The sequence below is a fragment of the Bactrocera neohumeralis genome, chromosome 5, assembly GCF_024586455.1.
Source record: "Bactrocera neohumeralis isolate Rockhampton chromosome 5, APGP_CSIRO_Bneo_wtdbg2-racon-allhic-juicebox.fasta_v2, whole genome shotgun sequence".
In the NCBI taxonomy this organism is placed as follows: Eukaryota; Metazoa; Arthropoda; class Insecta; order Diptera; family Tephritidae; genus Bactrocera; species Bactrocera neohumeralis.
Genome location: NC_065922.1, coordinates 15796400 through 15812613, shown reverse-complemented (window position 1 = coordinate 15812613; position 16214 = coordinate 15796400). Strand labels below are relative to the sequence as shown.

The 16214-nt window shown below is 35.8% G+C and overlaps 1 protein-coding gene and 1 non-coding gene across 2 annotated transcripts; one reads left to right on the top strand and one right to left on the bottom strand.

Annotated features, from left to right (window-relative positions):
• The first annotated feature begins 2772 nt into the window (after positions 1 to 2772).
• Positions 2773 to 2844, top strand: Trnaa-ugc (transfer RNA alanine (anticodon UGC)). The gene has a single exon. It is a non-coding gene; the product is annotated as a tRNA-Ala (tRNA).
• Positions 2845 to 5451: 2607 nt separating this feature from the next.
• LOC126760558 (tigger transposable element-derived protein 1-like) lies at positions 5452 to 7730 on the bottom strand. Its single transcript, XM_050476270.1, has 2 exons — positions 7449 to 7730; positions 5452 to 7385 (listed from the first exon to the last, which is right to left on the bottom strand). The coding sequence occupies exon 2, from the start codon at positions 7133 to 7135 to the stop codon at positions 5618 to 5620; it is 1518 nt and encodes a 505-aa protein (XP_050332227.1). The 5' UTR covers positions 7136 to 7385; positions 7449 to 7730; the 3' UTR covers positions 5452 to 5617.
• Between the last annotated feature and the right edge of the window lie 8484 nt (positions 7731 to 16214).

The following is a 16214-nucleotide window of genomic DNA, read 5'->3' as shown; positions in this document are numbered from 1 at the left end:
CGTCTAAATAGTCTTAGCTGGACTTAGCTCGTCACGTTGATCATTTATGTATTGGTTGTCAAAAAAGTCTTGCGGTATTTTCGCTAGTTGGCGCTGAAAGCGTGTAGTTCTAGTTTTATTCGTCGCCTCGGGTCATGCTATACTTTTTTGGAAAGCTCATTTCACGCGCTAACACCTGTTTGATTGATTGTCGTTTCTTTTAAGTCGTTCGTGAGTTATAGCGCCGCAAACATGGAGCAAAATAAAGAGCAATTCAGCATATTTTACAGTACTACTACGAAAAGGGCAAAAAAGCATCTCAAGCCGCCAATAAAACTTGTACAGTTTATGGACCCGATACAGTTTCCATTTCCACCGCACAACGATGGTTTCACCGTTTTCGTTCTGGTGTAGAGGAGGTCGAAGATGCGCCACGCTCCGGAAGGCCTGTCGTCGAAAATTGCGTAAACCGTGCCAGATATGTAGGACTAGTCAATAGGTCAAATATGTCAAAATCCGAACTGCCTTTGAAACACCTTATCTCTTATTGATACCGTTCATGCTTTTCTAACATACCATACCATTTTTTATGGACGACATCAAAGTAATTTTTAATACAATTGTGCCGACGTCTTTTCCAATCCCCAACACAGTTGTTAAAGTAAATTTCCGGAATAGCCTTCAATGCGCTGAGCAATTCACGTTTTATGGCTTTAATTGACTCAAACCGGTTTCTCCGCAGCGATGGTTTACATTTTCTGAACAACCAGAAGTCACATGGAGCTAAATCAGGCGAATACAGTGGTTGTGACAAGATACTGGTTGAAAATTTGGCGAAAAACTCACGAAAAATCAATGCAGTATGCGACGGTGCATTCACCCGGTACAAAAATCAAGAGTTGTCGGCCCATAATTCCGGTCTCTTTTTACGAATAGCTTCGCGCAAACGACGCATAACACTCAAATAGTATTCCTTGTTGACAGTTTGGCCGGTCGGAAGGAATCAGAGTGCACTAGACCTCGATAAACGAGTAAAACTGTCAACACAACCTTGATATTTGACCAGCTTTGACGTGGTGTTTTCGGCTTCGACTCACCGTTGCCACGGTATTCGGACGATTAATCGTCTGTTTCCATGTATTAAGCATCCAAAAGTCATCGCAAGTAATAAGACTTTTCATGTCGTCCTTACAGTCGGAAAGTATTGTTTCACAGACGTTAACGCGACGGTCTTTTTTCGAAAAAAATTAGTGATTTGGGCACCAATCGTGTCTCAATTTTCTTAGGGCCAAATAATCTTTCAAAATGGTTTTCACTGATCCTTTCGATATTTCAACGATGCCAGTAAGATCTATGATTCTTAATCGTCGATTCTCAAGAACCGACTCCGTTATTTTATTAACGTGTTGATCATCAGTTGATGTTGATAACCATCTTGGACGTGGTTCATCGTCAATTTGTTCTCGACGCTCTTTGAAAAATTTGTACTAATCAAAAACACTTGCTCGCTACAAGCAATTTGCAGAGAAGGCTTTTTTCAATATTCTGAATATTCTGGCATTAGAAATTAAATTCCGTATACAAAATTTAATGGAAGTTCTTTGTTGCATAATTTCACTCATCGTAAAAATCGCCGAATGCACTTTATTGTCAGCATCTCTTGGGAATTTTCGCTGGATTAAACAACATTACTTTTCTTTGTTGTAGTGTGAAACATCAAAATCTTTTGGTAGCCTCTGTATTAGTTCTGGTTTGAAGAGAGATTTCTAATATATTATTTTTCATCGAGAGAAATACTATACACCGCCATTCTGCTCAGTTTAAAGCAACATTCGATGGCCTTCGGCGTTCTGTAATTGATTTCAAGACAAATTGTGTTTTCTTTTTCCTTACTGATTACAAAATGTTATGAATACTTGGACTGCTTCCTGATTTCGATAACTTGTTATATTCCATACTATCCTTATTCAACGCCAAACTAAATTTCATTGCTTCTTTACGTAATCAACAGAAGTCTAGCTGTCCATCTGGCAACTATCCATTGGCTAGGCTTAAAGTTTTGCTAAGATTCATTAAAAACTACATATTTTGCTTTTAAAATGGGGTATTTGCGAATATATAAGGTCAGATTAGCCAGGGTATTGAAACAGTGGCTTATTAGTAGAATAAAAACTTCCACAAAACGGTATCCTCGTTCTCTTCTGAAATGCTTTTGTGCTATTAAACTTTGAGTAAACCTACAAGATTTGTCAAGCGACCTGATACATTGGGTTATTTGTTCTCAAATACACCACAATAGCGGGAATGAGAATAGGAAAAACTAAATAGCTTACATCGATTAAAATTGTTGACCACGTGATTTTATAGATCGCAGACAGAAACTGCCTCATGTTAAGTAGTAATATTATTCTTGTATATTCTCCGAGCGAGTCTGCACTTAAATTTTTCTGGATGGAACTTGATGGAGTCGCGACGCTTGATCTTGTACCTAAGTCACACAAACAATCTGTTTGAGTGTTGCTAACTGGATCCATAGCCAAAGTCATACAAGATAGAGCTAACAGTTCCACATTCAACTCACAGCTTATCATAAACTGACATTAAATTTAAAGTAGTCTAGTGCTTACACACTAATATGAACTTCAACAAAAATAGCTGAAATATTGTAAAAACACTTAAATCAATAGAAGAGGCAAATAAAAACAATTACAACTAATTTCACGTCCATAGTTGATCCAAATATTTATTCGCCGAATGTTAGCCGTTACTTTTTTGGCTAACTGTAAATATGGTGGGGATGTAGCTCAGTGGTAGAGCGTTCGCTTTGCATGTGAAAGGCCCCGGGTTCAATCCCCGGCATCTCCAGTCGGTTGAAAAACAGGCAGATTTTTTATTAAAGTGGAAAAAAAACAGCTAATATATACATACATACATATGTATTATTGATCAAATAAAATTCGATTATTGGATGATAAAAGTATTTACGTCAATATCTACTTCGAAATAGTTTAAAATTACATATTTTTTCATTTTCGTCACAATAATCTATCAAAATAATTAATAGAGTTCGTTGTTGTAAAATTGGCAACTAGAAATCACGCTGTTAGCTTACATAACCGTATGGAAACATGTTTTTAGTTAACAGCATGACAAGTGGCTATATATATGTATGTTTGTGTGCGTGTGTGCCGACACATGGCAATCACATCTTTGATGTTGCGTTATAACAGCAAAGTGGCAGCACTAAATACGCGCCTGAAAGTATGCTATCATAGTCTGCAGAATAAATACAACGATGAAATAACAGTACAGGGTGTTGCTGATAATAGAAAATACTTAAAACTAAATAATATATCAAATTTTTATTCTATTAACACAAATATTTATTGTGAAGATATACATCAGAAGGAAACGTGGAGGATGGAGCCATGTGTAGAAGTTCGCGCACGTGATGGAAGTTCTCTAAGCAACTCACGATTTCCGGTCTTAGACAGGTATTCTCTGGGTAGCCAAATCTGTTTGAAGGCGAGCTAATGTGAGAAGACAAAACTTCCTTCCCCACAGTTGTGCGACAAAAACGCCCCCAATGAAAAGCAAACAACAGCCTCGTATGACATTTCCTACAGTGGTTATGTAAGGGAGCGCAAATTCGGTGTGGGAGAGAGACTCCGTCGCCGGGTCCTGCCATTCACCCCGGTGGATGAACGTCTAGCCACAACCCGAATCAAAGCGAACTTCTTCAATATATCGTTGAATTACACCCACGCCCCGACGGAAGAAAAGGACGATGTGGCAAAGGATGCCTTCTATGAGCGCTTGGAGCGCACCTATGCGAACTGCCCCCGCCACGAAGTCAAAATCGTGCTTGGCGATTTTGACGCCAGGGTGGGCAAAGTAGGTATCTTTGGCACAACGGTCGGTAAATTCAGTCTCCTCGATGAAACATTCCCAAATGGGTTCAGGCCGATCGAATATGGCGGGAGCCGAAATATGGTTATCTGTAGTAGTAGATTCCAGCATATGAAAGTTTATCAAGCTACTTGGCTGTCTCCGGATCGATCATGTTGTGATACTTGGAAGACACGTCACAAACATAAGGAACTCGGAATACGGGACTGTGAGACGGCAAACGATTGGTTTTCGGATAAGGCAAGACAACAGCTGGTACGATGAAGAGTGCCGTGTCGCAATGGAGAGAATTCAGATTGCCAACCTCGCAACGTTGCAAGCGACCACAACGCTTTCGGGATAGGATAGATGGCGAGAGTTGAAGAGGAAATTGAGGCGATGCAAAAAAAGCAAAAACGTGGGTACGAAAAGCTTAACAAGCTGGCCGATAGAAAAAATTATCGAAAAATCTACGAAAAAATGCGTCAATTAATAGAAGGTTTCAAGACGAGCATACTCTTGTAGAACCCCCAGAGGTGTCCTAGGGACTGATGCCCAGAGCATCCTGAAATTATCCTGAAAACATAACACCAGTAGATGTCGAACCTGATTCCCCAATCGATGACGATAGAGCAGACGTTCCATTGCCCGACCATGAAAAAGTTCAAATAGCATTTATCCGTCTGAAGAACAACAAAGGGGATATTTTCAATATATTTTCGTAGAGATGTCTAAGAACATATTTTTCAGAGTACTTAGCGAACAGAGTAGTTTTGTTTTGAAGCACCCTAAACATGTTTAGATGATTAAGGTCATTATTATCACTTTTGTTAATGATTTCATCAAAATCTGACCCAAGAACTGACACTGGTCTAATTTGATGAGTCCAAAAGCTTAGTTATAACTTCAAAAGCCAAACATTTCCACTGTAAGAATATTAGAAAAGAACCGATTGAACTTTGACTGAAATTCTAAATCATTCATATTTTTCTTAAAAGACTAAAGCTTCACGCATGTCAGCTATATTTCTGTGATAATATCCTAAAATTTTTAATTTTGAGCATAATCAGTTCTAGACATCTTAGTATGAAGTACGTAAAGCAATTCAACAGATCTCAGAAAACACCGAAATAGACTTAAAATCACTCAGCCAAAATTCAATTTAGACAAATTGCAGACAAAAGTATTTCTTCCTGGCAACACAGCTCTGTACGAATATATAGCTTCTTCGAAAATTCATATAATGGTCTACATTTGTTATTAATAAATTGTAGATTGTAAGGAAAAAAAAATAGTTGAAGATAGTTTTGGTGTGAACTTTCTTGTATAACTCATCATCTCATTTTCCTTCAACCGAGAAGTCTTGTTAGAATATCAATAATTATGGAATCAACTTGATCTTGGGATAGCTTTTTATAAAATTTACATTCTGTTTTTACACGATAGAATGGTTCCCGAGAAATTCGTGTAAAAAAAAATCGTGTAAAAAAAGATACTGGCCAAGTACAAAAATAATAGATTGGTTCTAGACCTCAAAAAATAAGTTAAAATTAGACTAAATAATATAAAAAAAATATTGTTGTAGTTATTTTAAGAATTTATTTTCGTTTTAATTTATTAAATAAACTAAATTATAATAAAATAAATTAAAATTTAGATTTCATAAAAAAAATAATATCAGAAATTCATTGCCAAAAAACTTAAATAACATAAAGTACAACCATAAGAAAAATTTAAACATTAAACAATTTTATTTATTGTCACTGTCTGATAATAAACGTAAACGTTTGCGAAAGACTACAATATCACTGCCATCACTGGAATGATTTTGTTGATCATTATCATTTCTAGCCGACTGTGTTGGGACATCAGTAGATTTTTGAACGAAATCAGTTATCTTAGATTGAGTTTTATTTCGCGTTAACCCATTATAAACTTCCCTGTAAGATGCCATTAATGATTTCAGTTCACGTTGAAATTTGGCAGCTCGTTCCTCGTCATGATCATGTTGTTCAAAATGACTACCTAATTTTGTAGCGAGATCAAGACCTTCTTTAATTAGAGATGCTTTCAAAATTGGACGATCTCTTTCGTCACTGTCACTATGTTCTTTATCATAACGAGTCTCAAGGGTGAATTCGATAATTTCATTTTCGCTCAAGCTTTCATCTACCAACAATTCTTCTACATCTGCTAACGATAGGTCATCGAATCCATCCCCACCGATTGCATTGGCCATTGTTATTATATCAGCAAGTTCAGCGTTATTATCGATAACAGGATCTTTGCATTTTACGCATTCTGGCCAAATATTTTTCCAACACGAGTTCAAAGTTGATGGCTTTAATAAATCTAACGCGATCTTGACTTGATTAATGCAGTCCATTATAGAAAATTTTTTCCATTCATCTATGACTGATGATTCCTCATAATTATCAAGTTTTTCTACAACATAATGAAATGAACTTCTTATGTAATACGTTTTAAACGTAGCAATTATCCCCTGGTCTAGTGGCTGTATAAGGGAAGTGGTATTAGGCGGCAAAAAACAAAATTGTACGTTTGGGTGCTCCAAAACTGGATGGCCTGGTGCATTGTCTAGAATCAAAAGAACTTTAAATTCGAGACATTTTTCTTTCATGTAGCGCCTAACTTCTGGGATGAAGTGCTTCTGAAACCACTCTGTGAAAATTGCACTGGTTACCCAAGCCTTTTTGTTCGCCATCCAGTGTACAGGCAATTTATTGAAATCTACACTTTTCATGGAACGTGGTCTTAAGGCACGATGTACTAGGAGTGGCTTAAGAATACGTTCTCCTGAAGCATTGGAACAAAACAACAACGTAATACGGTCCTTTGCTACTTTAAAACCACCGGCTGTTTTCTGCGATTTTGCTACATAAGTTCTTCTAGGCATTCTCTTCCAAAAAAGGCCGCTTTCATCTAAATTCCAAACTTGGTCTGGAGTATATTCTCCATCTTCAATAATTTTTTTTAGTTTTTCGGGAAATTCTTTAGCAGCCAATTCATCAGCGGATGCAGTTTCTCCCTTAATTTTTATATTGTGGAGAGCGTGTCTTTTTAAAAAACCAGTCATCCAACCAGTACTTGCGGAAAATGCATGTTGTTTTGACTGAGATGATGTATCTGGATCAATTTCCTGGATACGTTTATAGATTCTTAATGCTGTCTGCTTGATAGCAAGTCCGTCTACTGGTATTCTCTTTTGGGATTTGTCTTCTATCCAGATTACCAAAGCTTTTTCCATTTTCTCTTTAACAACATCCCTTACATACGATGATGACTTTGCACTTAATTTTGTTCCAGAACATACTGATGCTCTAATTGCCGTTTCATTTTTTTAATTGTTCTTACAGTAGCTTCATGGATTCCGAAATTATTTCCCACAACCGTTGCGCCTTGTCCCGTTGCAAGTTGATCTAAAATTTTGATTTTGGTATCTAAGCTGATCGCTTTCCTCATTTTTAATGCAGGAGAATTATGTAACATGGGTATGGCTACCAAAATATATTTTATTAATCAAAAATGCAAAAATCTAAAATTAAATATTTGAAACTAACCTGTTATTGGTCTACCAAAATTATATGAGCTTCTACTTTATTTTACTTAGCACTTGTTAAAAATCAGCAAAAACTAACGATCTTTCAATTATAATTGTCAAATAGGAACTAAATTGTGTGTACAATACATTATGTACGTTTTTACTTTTTCAATAATTCGGGGAATCCCGCATTTCCAGAAATTACACAGAAATTAAACAGAAATTACGCATACATAGACATAACTCAGAATACACACCAGAATTATTTTAAGTAGAAAAAAATTCATTGAAAAAAAACGTGTTAAATCCAATAATTCATGTAAAAAAAATTTTGTAATTTTGTTGTTTTTTTATTCGTGTTATTTCAAATTCGTGTCGTGTAAAAATAGAAATATTTTTTTTTTCGTATTTACTCGTGTTATTTCAAATTCGTGTAAAAATAAATTGAGATAAAATATTTATACGTTGTTTGAAAACTCATTGAAGGAAAAATTTTTGAAAATATCCAACCATTTTTTGGTTTACTTTATACCTTTTAAAATAAGAGACTCTATATGATTCTTACCCTTTTTAAAAATTGCAAATAATCTAAACCAAGCTGTTCAGCTGTTGTCAGTTTGAGTTCCAGTATGAATAAGCGCACTGATATTAATAATTTCCAATAATTAGACTATAACGCTCCTAAAACCTTACTAAAGCATTTTAAATAAGAGAGATCTACAGCCAGAGATGGAGAGCTGCTTAACTCATCTCTCATTAAAAGTAAGAGAGCAACTGCTAATCGTCAAAACCACCTGAACTTTGACAGTTGACAGAGTTCAGGAAGTTTTGACGTTTGGTAATTGGAAAGTGATGGCAAGATTGAAATCCCTACAAAAAATATGTAAATGAAGGGATTTGTTGTCTTGTTGGAAACAATAAAAACGACATCAGATGACCATTCCTTAACTTACTCAATCCAGTAAATTCCTTCTAAAACTTTTCTGTTTTATCCAACTACCCTAGCATACACTTAAGTGCTTTTTAAGTATTTCTAGGTGTCTTCTTGAGCAACTAACGCCTTGAACCTGTTGTTCTCAAGTACAGTTGTGCTGTTTGTGACAAAAGCGGTAGCCATAATTAGCCGATTCTGCGAGCAAGTTCCTATCAAATGTGACGAATCGCTGAATAAGCAAGTAATTACTTGGACAAAATAAATGCAGCTTAAGCACATCGTGTTACCAGATCGCAAACACGTACGTACATATGTATGTTAATATGCTAACTTTGCGCAGTAGCGAAAAAAGGAATTAAGAAGTGAATTTTTGCCATTTTTTGCTCCTTTAGTTTACTAACCATAACCAATGTTTTGATATGGCATAACCGTTAATATATAACCTGACACTTACACTTTTTGCTAGCTCCTGCTCTTTTGTCTGATCGTTATTGCATAATGTACAGTGGGACTGTTTAGTATTGTAATTGCATCGAAAGTTGAAAGTTATTGTAAGACTTCGATTTTTTCGAAATTTCCTTTAAAATCTTAATTTCTTTAAGAAGATGTTGAAATCTTTGTTTTTAAAATTCTGGAGATTGGATTCCTCATTATAAAATCTTCATTTGAAAACTTCGATAACATATTAAAGTTATTCTCCTACTATTAATAATTTATAACTGAAATAATTTTCGTAAGTTTTTTTCTGCATTTTTCTGTTTTCTTAACACAACAGTTTAATTTCTCGAGATGTATATTTAAAAAAAAAATCATCTAAACTCCAACAACTACTCCTTCACCAAACAAGTTTTTTAAGACACTCTCACTTGCGAAAATTTGAGCCAAAATTTATGCTGCCTCTTGCCAAATGCTGGCAGATTTTATTTATTTTTCTGTCATACCAAAAATATGTTGGGTCTGCATAAGAGTCGCGATAAAGTCGCTTAATTATTCTGCATAATTTTTTAACGAGCTTGAAAAAAAAAATATTTAAAAAATGCTGCGTTGCTATCATAAATTTGGATTTTTTTTCAAGAAAATTTGCACGCGATGCGAAATGAAATGAAAGTGAAACTAGAAAATGATAAAAAATACTGTCAAAACACTTGAACTATTTTTATTGCATAAAATTAAGACTAACCAAAAACAAAAACAAAAGGCAGAATCTTGTTATGTAAATGGAACTGCCTCCGAATTTTATACTATTTTCAGCTGTATTGCATTTAAATATCGTTTTATGGCATTTTTTGATAGGAGCACCATAACTTTGAGAAGTCAAAAGATAGGGATCTAGACTATTTACTATTCTCTAGAGATTTTCAACTTCAAATAATAATTTGTTAAAAATAAGTTGACAGTTTCTAAATTATTAAGTAAATTGATTATTTTAATTAACATAAGTATGTGGACCTTTGAAGAACGATATATTTTGTAGATAGTCAAACTTCCACAATTCCGAGTGACCATTTAATAGGAGCGCAACATGCTTATTTCAAAGGCAAGTCAGTGGATACTGCCCTGCACTCCATCGTGTCATGGCTTGAGAAAGCCATTAGGGTTAAGGAATTCGCTGATGGAGATATAGAGGGAGCTTTCATCAACGTCCTTCCGGAAGCAGTAGTAACTGCTCTGGATGGTCTTGTAGTTGAATCAAACCTCAAACACTTTATTTTCAGTCCTCTCTTCGACAGAATGTTTGAAAGGGGCGAAATGTGAGTAGGGGAATACCACAAGGTGGAGTTCCGTTTCCTCTTCAATGGATCCTGGTGGTTGACAACCTGCTTAAAAAACTTGAAGATCGTGGTGGTAAACGATCTCGTCATCAACCCAAATAAGACTGAAATAGTTTTATTTACTAAAAGCTACAAGATCCCGGTGGCACCGCTGCCGCAAATGGAAGCGCTCATTTTGGATAGGAAGCTTTCATGGGAGACAAATATTGAAGAGAGAGCAAAAAAGGCATCGATTGCCTTATACTGCTGTAGAGGAGCCATTGGGGAAAGGTGGGGTCTCTCACCGAGACTGGTCTTATGGCTCTACGACACCATAGTCGACAAATATTGCCCGTAAACATCGTCGGAAGGTGTATGCCTGAGATAGTTGCCATCGGACTCACAGAGTCTAGGTTCCTAAAAGCACACGTGTCTAAATTCTCACTTTGACTTCCTACCGGATCACTGGATCATGGAGTCGCCAAACCGAACTCACTCAGGAGCTCTCTATCAAATCCAGCTTTAGACTTCCTGACTATTGCAGTCTCTTCCAGGCCGAGGTTGCAGCCATTAAGGTAGTAGTAGATTTACTGCTCCGGAGTGCAGCCTCCTTCAGAGAAGTGACCATCTACTCAGATAACAGAGTGACGCTACTAGCCTTGAACTCTTTAAGTGCGTTCAACGCTGGTCAAAAAGCGCTATCAATAGCAACGTGTGTCTTTGTGTTAAGACTGGTATGGCCGCAGGTCACAACCCAAAAATAGGTTTGTCAAACTCACTCCCTAAAGAGTAACGGCAAGTAAGCAAGCTCCATTTCAACCATTCTTAGCCATTGATGCGGTTTGAAAGCTAATTTAACAGATGTCAGCTAATTATCAGAATTGTCATTGACATTTATATAAAAATAAAATAATTTATAATTAAATTAACTTAAGTGAGTTACCTAAAGTAATATCAAAAATAATTACGCAGATGTGCCGTTAAGTTCGTCTTTGGTAATTGCAAAAATTAAAGGCAAAAATAATAAAAATAATAATTGCTCAGATAAACTTGACCTTCAGCAAAAACATGTGGTCACATACATACATATAACTATGTGTACATATGTACATAAACATATGTATAATCACTATGTAAATGCCCGTACTTAGCAATGCGTCGACTGCGTTGGCTGCGTTAATGGCATCATGCGCTTGAAGTGTGCGTAGAAGCGTAAAAGTAAATAAACTAATAAAAAAGACAAATGAAATGCGAAAAATGTCATAGAAAAACGGAAAGGTAAAAAAAGTAAATAACTTCCAAAAATCACACAGTGTGAAAACACAAATAAAAACGCATAATAAATAATAATAATAAAATAATAACAACAAAAAAGCAAATAGTTCAAATTAGACTTAAAAAACGAAAATAAAATTCAAATTCAAGTGCAAACTAAAGAAGTAAACAAAATAATTATAAATAAAGTAGTTTTGTGTGAATGTAAATATGTTTGCTATATGCTCATAATAATGATGTTAATTAGGTTAGGTTGAATAGCTGCAAAGTTGGTGTTATTAAGTCTTGACATACTACTAACAAGTAAGAAAAGCAAATAGGTGAAGAAGGAAGGAAGTCAAATAATATTTTTTTTTTATTTTAATTATATCTATTGGAAGTCAAATGAAATATTTCTTAAGGTAGTAGTCTGGTAACTTGGGTTCAAACAATCGAAATTTTTTTTGCTTAATTTGAAAGTACAATGTCTTGAGAATATACTGTGAAAATTTCAGACAGAAATTCGAAATATTTCGGGAGTTATAACGAGTTTCCTAGAGCCCTCAGAGTCCTCTCTCTCGGAGTTCTTGAACTTTAAACGCGTTTTTTTCAAAACATTGTTTTTCTGGTTGGCTCGGGCCCTAACGCTTTTTTCACTGAACCGATTGCTTTCAAATTTTAACAGGCTGTTCTACACACTTATCGTCACTCGTACACTCGCCGGTACTAACGAGAATTTTTTTCATTCTTAACTTTTTATATTACAACCCTTTCTTTGCTAAAATAAAAGGACTTTTTTCAAAGTCCGCCATTTTGTTATTTAGTTTAGTAGTTCCGACCAGAACGACATGTCTATAGATTAAGAATGGGGGGTGGGGGCCACCCACGTGCATTTTTTTTTGAGGTGCCAACTTCGAGTGACAATAATAATAGTAATAAAGTATTAAATTTTTGTAAATGTAAATAAAAACACTCTAAATATTCAAGATAATTCATTTTTATTTTCCTATAAAAAACCACCCTCCAAAGAAGTCATAAAAATAGGCATAAGTTACCAGACTATTACCTTAACAAATCGACTTGAAACCCTTGGAATTGGTCTATGTCTTAGATAAGAGAAAGTTCCCTCCTTAAAGAAATATTTTAAAACTGGAGAACCTTTTGCCGTGACATTACCAGTGTTGCTTGTAAATTCTGTAAATTTACAAATCAGCGATCCAAAGATTAAAGATCCAAAATTTTTAACCGAAAATTTCCCTCGATAATGATATCGAGTAGTTTTCAGAGAATGTAAATAAAAATGTCTTTCTTTCGACAGATTTCAGTAATTTTGAAAATGTTTCACATTTTGTGACTATTAGATGAAATATAGACTACACAGGTCTACAGCGATACTTGTAAAGCCCAATCATTTTGATGACGGTAGATTCGGTAGAGCCCTTTTACTAAGTTCTAATTACAGACAAGTTTTCATACGTCCTTTTTATGTATACAAGTGTTTTTGTGTGAAGGTTTAGGACTTTTATAGATTAATGTTTTTATTATTAGAACTGTTTTCAACTAGAACTCAATCTTTTTTTATTTATGGGCAAGTTTAGTAAAGCCTGGTATATGGTATATCCAACAATTTCTCAGTAAAAAGGATAATGTTGAAATAAGAGTACCTTCTGCATACGATACGATCAATTCGCGAAAAGCTGTTTTTATTTTTTTGCAATTAAGACATGTTCAGGTGCGAACACTGTATAAGAAACGTTTTGAAGCAGCCGTTCTAACAAAGCAACCTAAGAGAAAATTATTTTCAAACGAGTTGTAAATTTGAGAAGAGGTGTTATGAGCATTATGGACAAACTAGAAATGTTGATAACAAGCCAGGAAGAGGAAGGAATCACGTGACATATAAAAGTGTGAACACAGCTATTATTAAGTTTTTTTAAGAAACCAATGCTCAGTCTGAGAGAAGCTAAACAAATTTCGTTTAAAAAGAGATTAGACTAAATACAATAAGGGACAGATTCCAGAGATGTGTCATCAAATGTAGCAGTACTATCATGAAATCCCTATTTTCAAAAACTTACCTTGAAAAATCAAGCAAACTCAAACCGCTTTGAAAAAGATTGCTTTGGATGTAGAAGAACATTAACCGTGATGGGAACAATGTAGTATTTACAGTTCAGTCAACTTTTGTATTGTTCAACCGCTTGAGGCGTGTTTGGTCAAAAAGAGGAAAATGAGGAAATGAGTGTTAAGCACTCCTGGAGGCCGCTTCCTGTGGAATATCGATCAAGTATTAAATAAATGCCAGCTTTAACCAAATGATGTATTTTTTGTAATTAAAACATTTTCTCAATACACACTTTGGAAAACGACAAGGTTATTTTTCGAACGCATTTTACTCGAACAAGTCCCTCAGTTTTTGAGATATTGATCTAAAAGTCCTTTTCTCCTTACAATGCTGCTCATTTGTCGCCACCGCTGATATCTGTCTGGCATATAATGGGTTTTTCAATAAGAGCGCTATAAATTTTTATATAAAACAGAAACGGGTTGAGATATTAATAAAATTCTTTATTCCTGTGAAATTACAATCGATACAATTTTGTATGGAACTCAACTTCTTTTGCATGGCCACCACAGACACGCTTGCAGAAGTCCAAACGCTGCACCCAATTTTCGACGCTTTTTAAGAATAAATCGGCCGATACTGTTGCAATTTCACGTTCGATATTCGTACGAAATTCATCAATCATCGCCGGCTTGTTGGCATAGACCATAGACTTGACGTAGCCCCACAGGAAATAATCTAACGGCGACAAATCGCACGACCGAGCCGGCCAATTGACTGGGCCATTTCGTGAGATAATACGATCACCAAATTTGGTTTTCAATAAATCGATTCTGACGTTCGTTGTGTGGCTTGCGGCGCCGTCCTGTTGGGGCCACATATTGTCCAAGTACATATCATCCAATTCGGCCGAAAAATATTCGGTTATCTTTGAAAGGTAGCGATTCCTATTCACAGTAACGCGCCGGTCTTGATCATCACGGAAGAAGTACGGCCTAATGGCACCGCCGGCCCATAATCCGCACCAAACCATAATTTTTTCGGGATGCAACGGTGACTCTTGGAATAGGTGGGGATTGCTGCATGACAAATAACGCATATTTTGCTTATTGACGAAGCCATTCAGCCAGAAATGAGCCTCATCGCTGAAGATGATTTTTCGATGAAAATCCAGATCATTTTCAAGTTGTTGCTCGGCCGAATTCACGAACATACGACGACTCTGGTAGTCAAGCGGCTTCAGTTCTTGCGTCAATTTGATCTTGTGAAGATGTAGGCTAAGATCTTTTCGCAAAATCCGCCACAACGATGTCACAGAGATGCCCAACGCTTGAGAACGACGTGTGAGAGACTGATTTGGTGCTTCCTCAATTGATGCGCCAGCGGCAGCAATATTCTCGACACTATGGGCACTTCTTTGTCTCACTGTCACAGGAATATTTTGTACTGTGCCTGTGGATTCACATTTTCCACTAGAGGCTCAGTTGTTGATCTGACTCGGAATTTTAGTATAAAATCTTAATGATTTGGACTCGTTTTTGGATCGTTGAAAAACGTCAAAAGAGCGGGGAAACATTTGGCGTCGTTTAGTGTACCTATCGGTCTACTTCGACACAACAAAAATTTGAAGTTTTTTTTAACGGCTAGCAGGTATATTAAAAAATTAAAACCGAAGCTCCACAAACCATTTATGAATCGAAAGTGACATCAGGCACGTACCGGAAAAGAGCTAGCAGTGTTTTGTCTTTTAGTTTTACCGCTTCAGAAAATATATGAAAAGGTTGTTGAATATTAAGAATAATCATAAAACATTTTTTAATAGAAAACGTAATCCCTGACGAAACACGTGACGCGGCGACGCAGCCAAAAATGAAAAGTTTTATTATTTAAAAATTTGCAAAAAAAAAACAAACAAAAGACAGCAAACATGAAATCTAACAGCTGCTGAAATAAACTAAAAGTCAACAATGCATTACCGTTAAGTAGATAGCAGCATATGCACCAACATACCTAGCATATACCTGTACATACATTCATATATTAATCTGTATGCCAGTGGGCCAGTGGAGCTGCCCAAAGCTGCTTAAAGTCGTCAACGACTTCTCGATGGACCCAAAGTTGGCAGCTAAACAACTTATTCAATGATCACACACATAAATAAATATGCGAATATATTTACACATGTGTTTGTGTGTGTATAGGTGCAGGTGCATGTGTGCTTTTAAGCTGTCATAACGCAATGCAAACACTCGGCGATGATCATTTTACGCTCATTTGTTGACTTTTCATATGCGCTTGCGATACACACACACACACACACACACACACACACACATACACAATTTTTGCGCATAAATAATTTCGAATAGTTTTGTTAAGCATATTTATTGCATTTAAAACTACCGTCTCTAAAATAAACAATACATTCAAAAGCATAAAATTCGCAATATCTTTTCTTCTTCTTCTTCCTATACATTTTTATCTGAACACTGTCAATTGTTTGTTGAAAAAATGGCACAAAATTTGGCATTGCATTTGAAAATGAAATGAAGTTGGGTGCGTTTTCAATAGGTAACGGCATACCAATACATACAGACATACACATATACACGGATTTTTCTACAGTTTTTCTGCAAATCATCTGGCAGGGCCGAGTTACGGCTTGAATATGACATTTCCGCATAGCAAAAACACTTATTTTTCTTACACATATTTGGCTACATAATTATCTGGGTGTTAGTTGGATAATAAAACACGGTTTTTGTGAGGTTTTCATTTAGC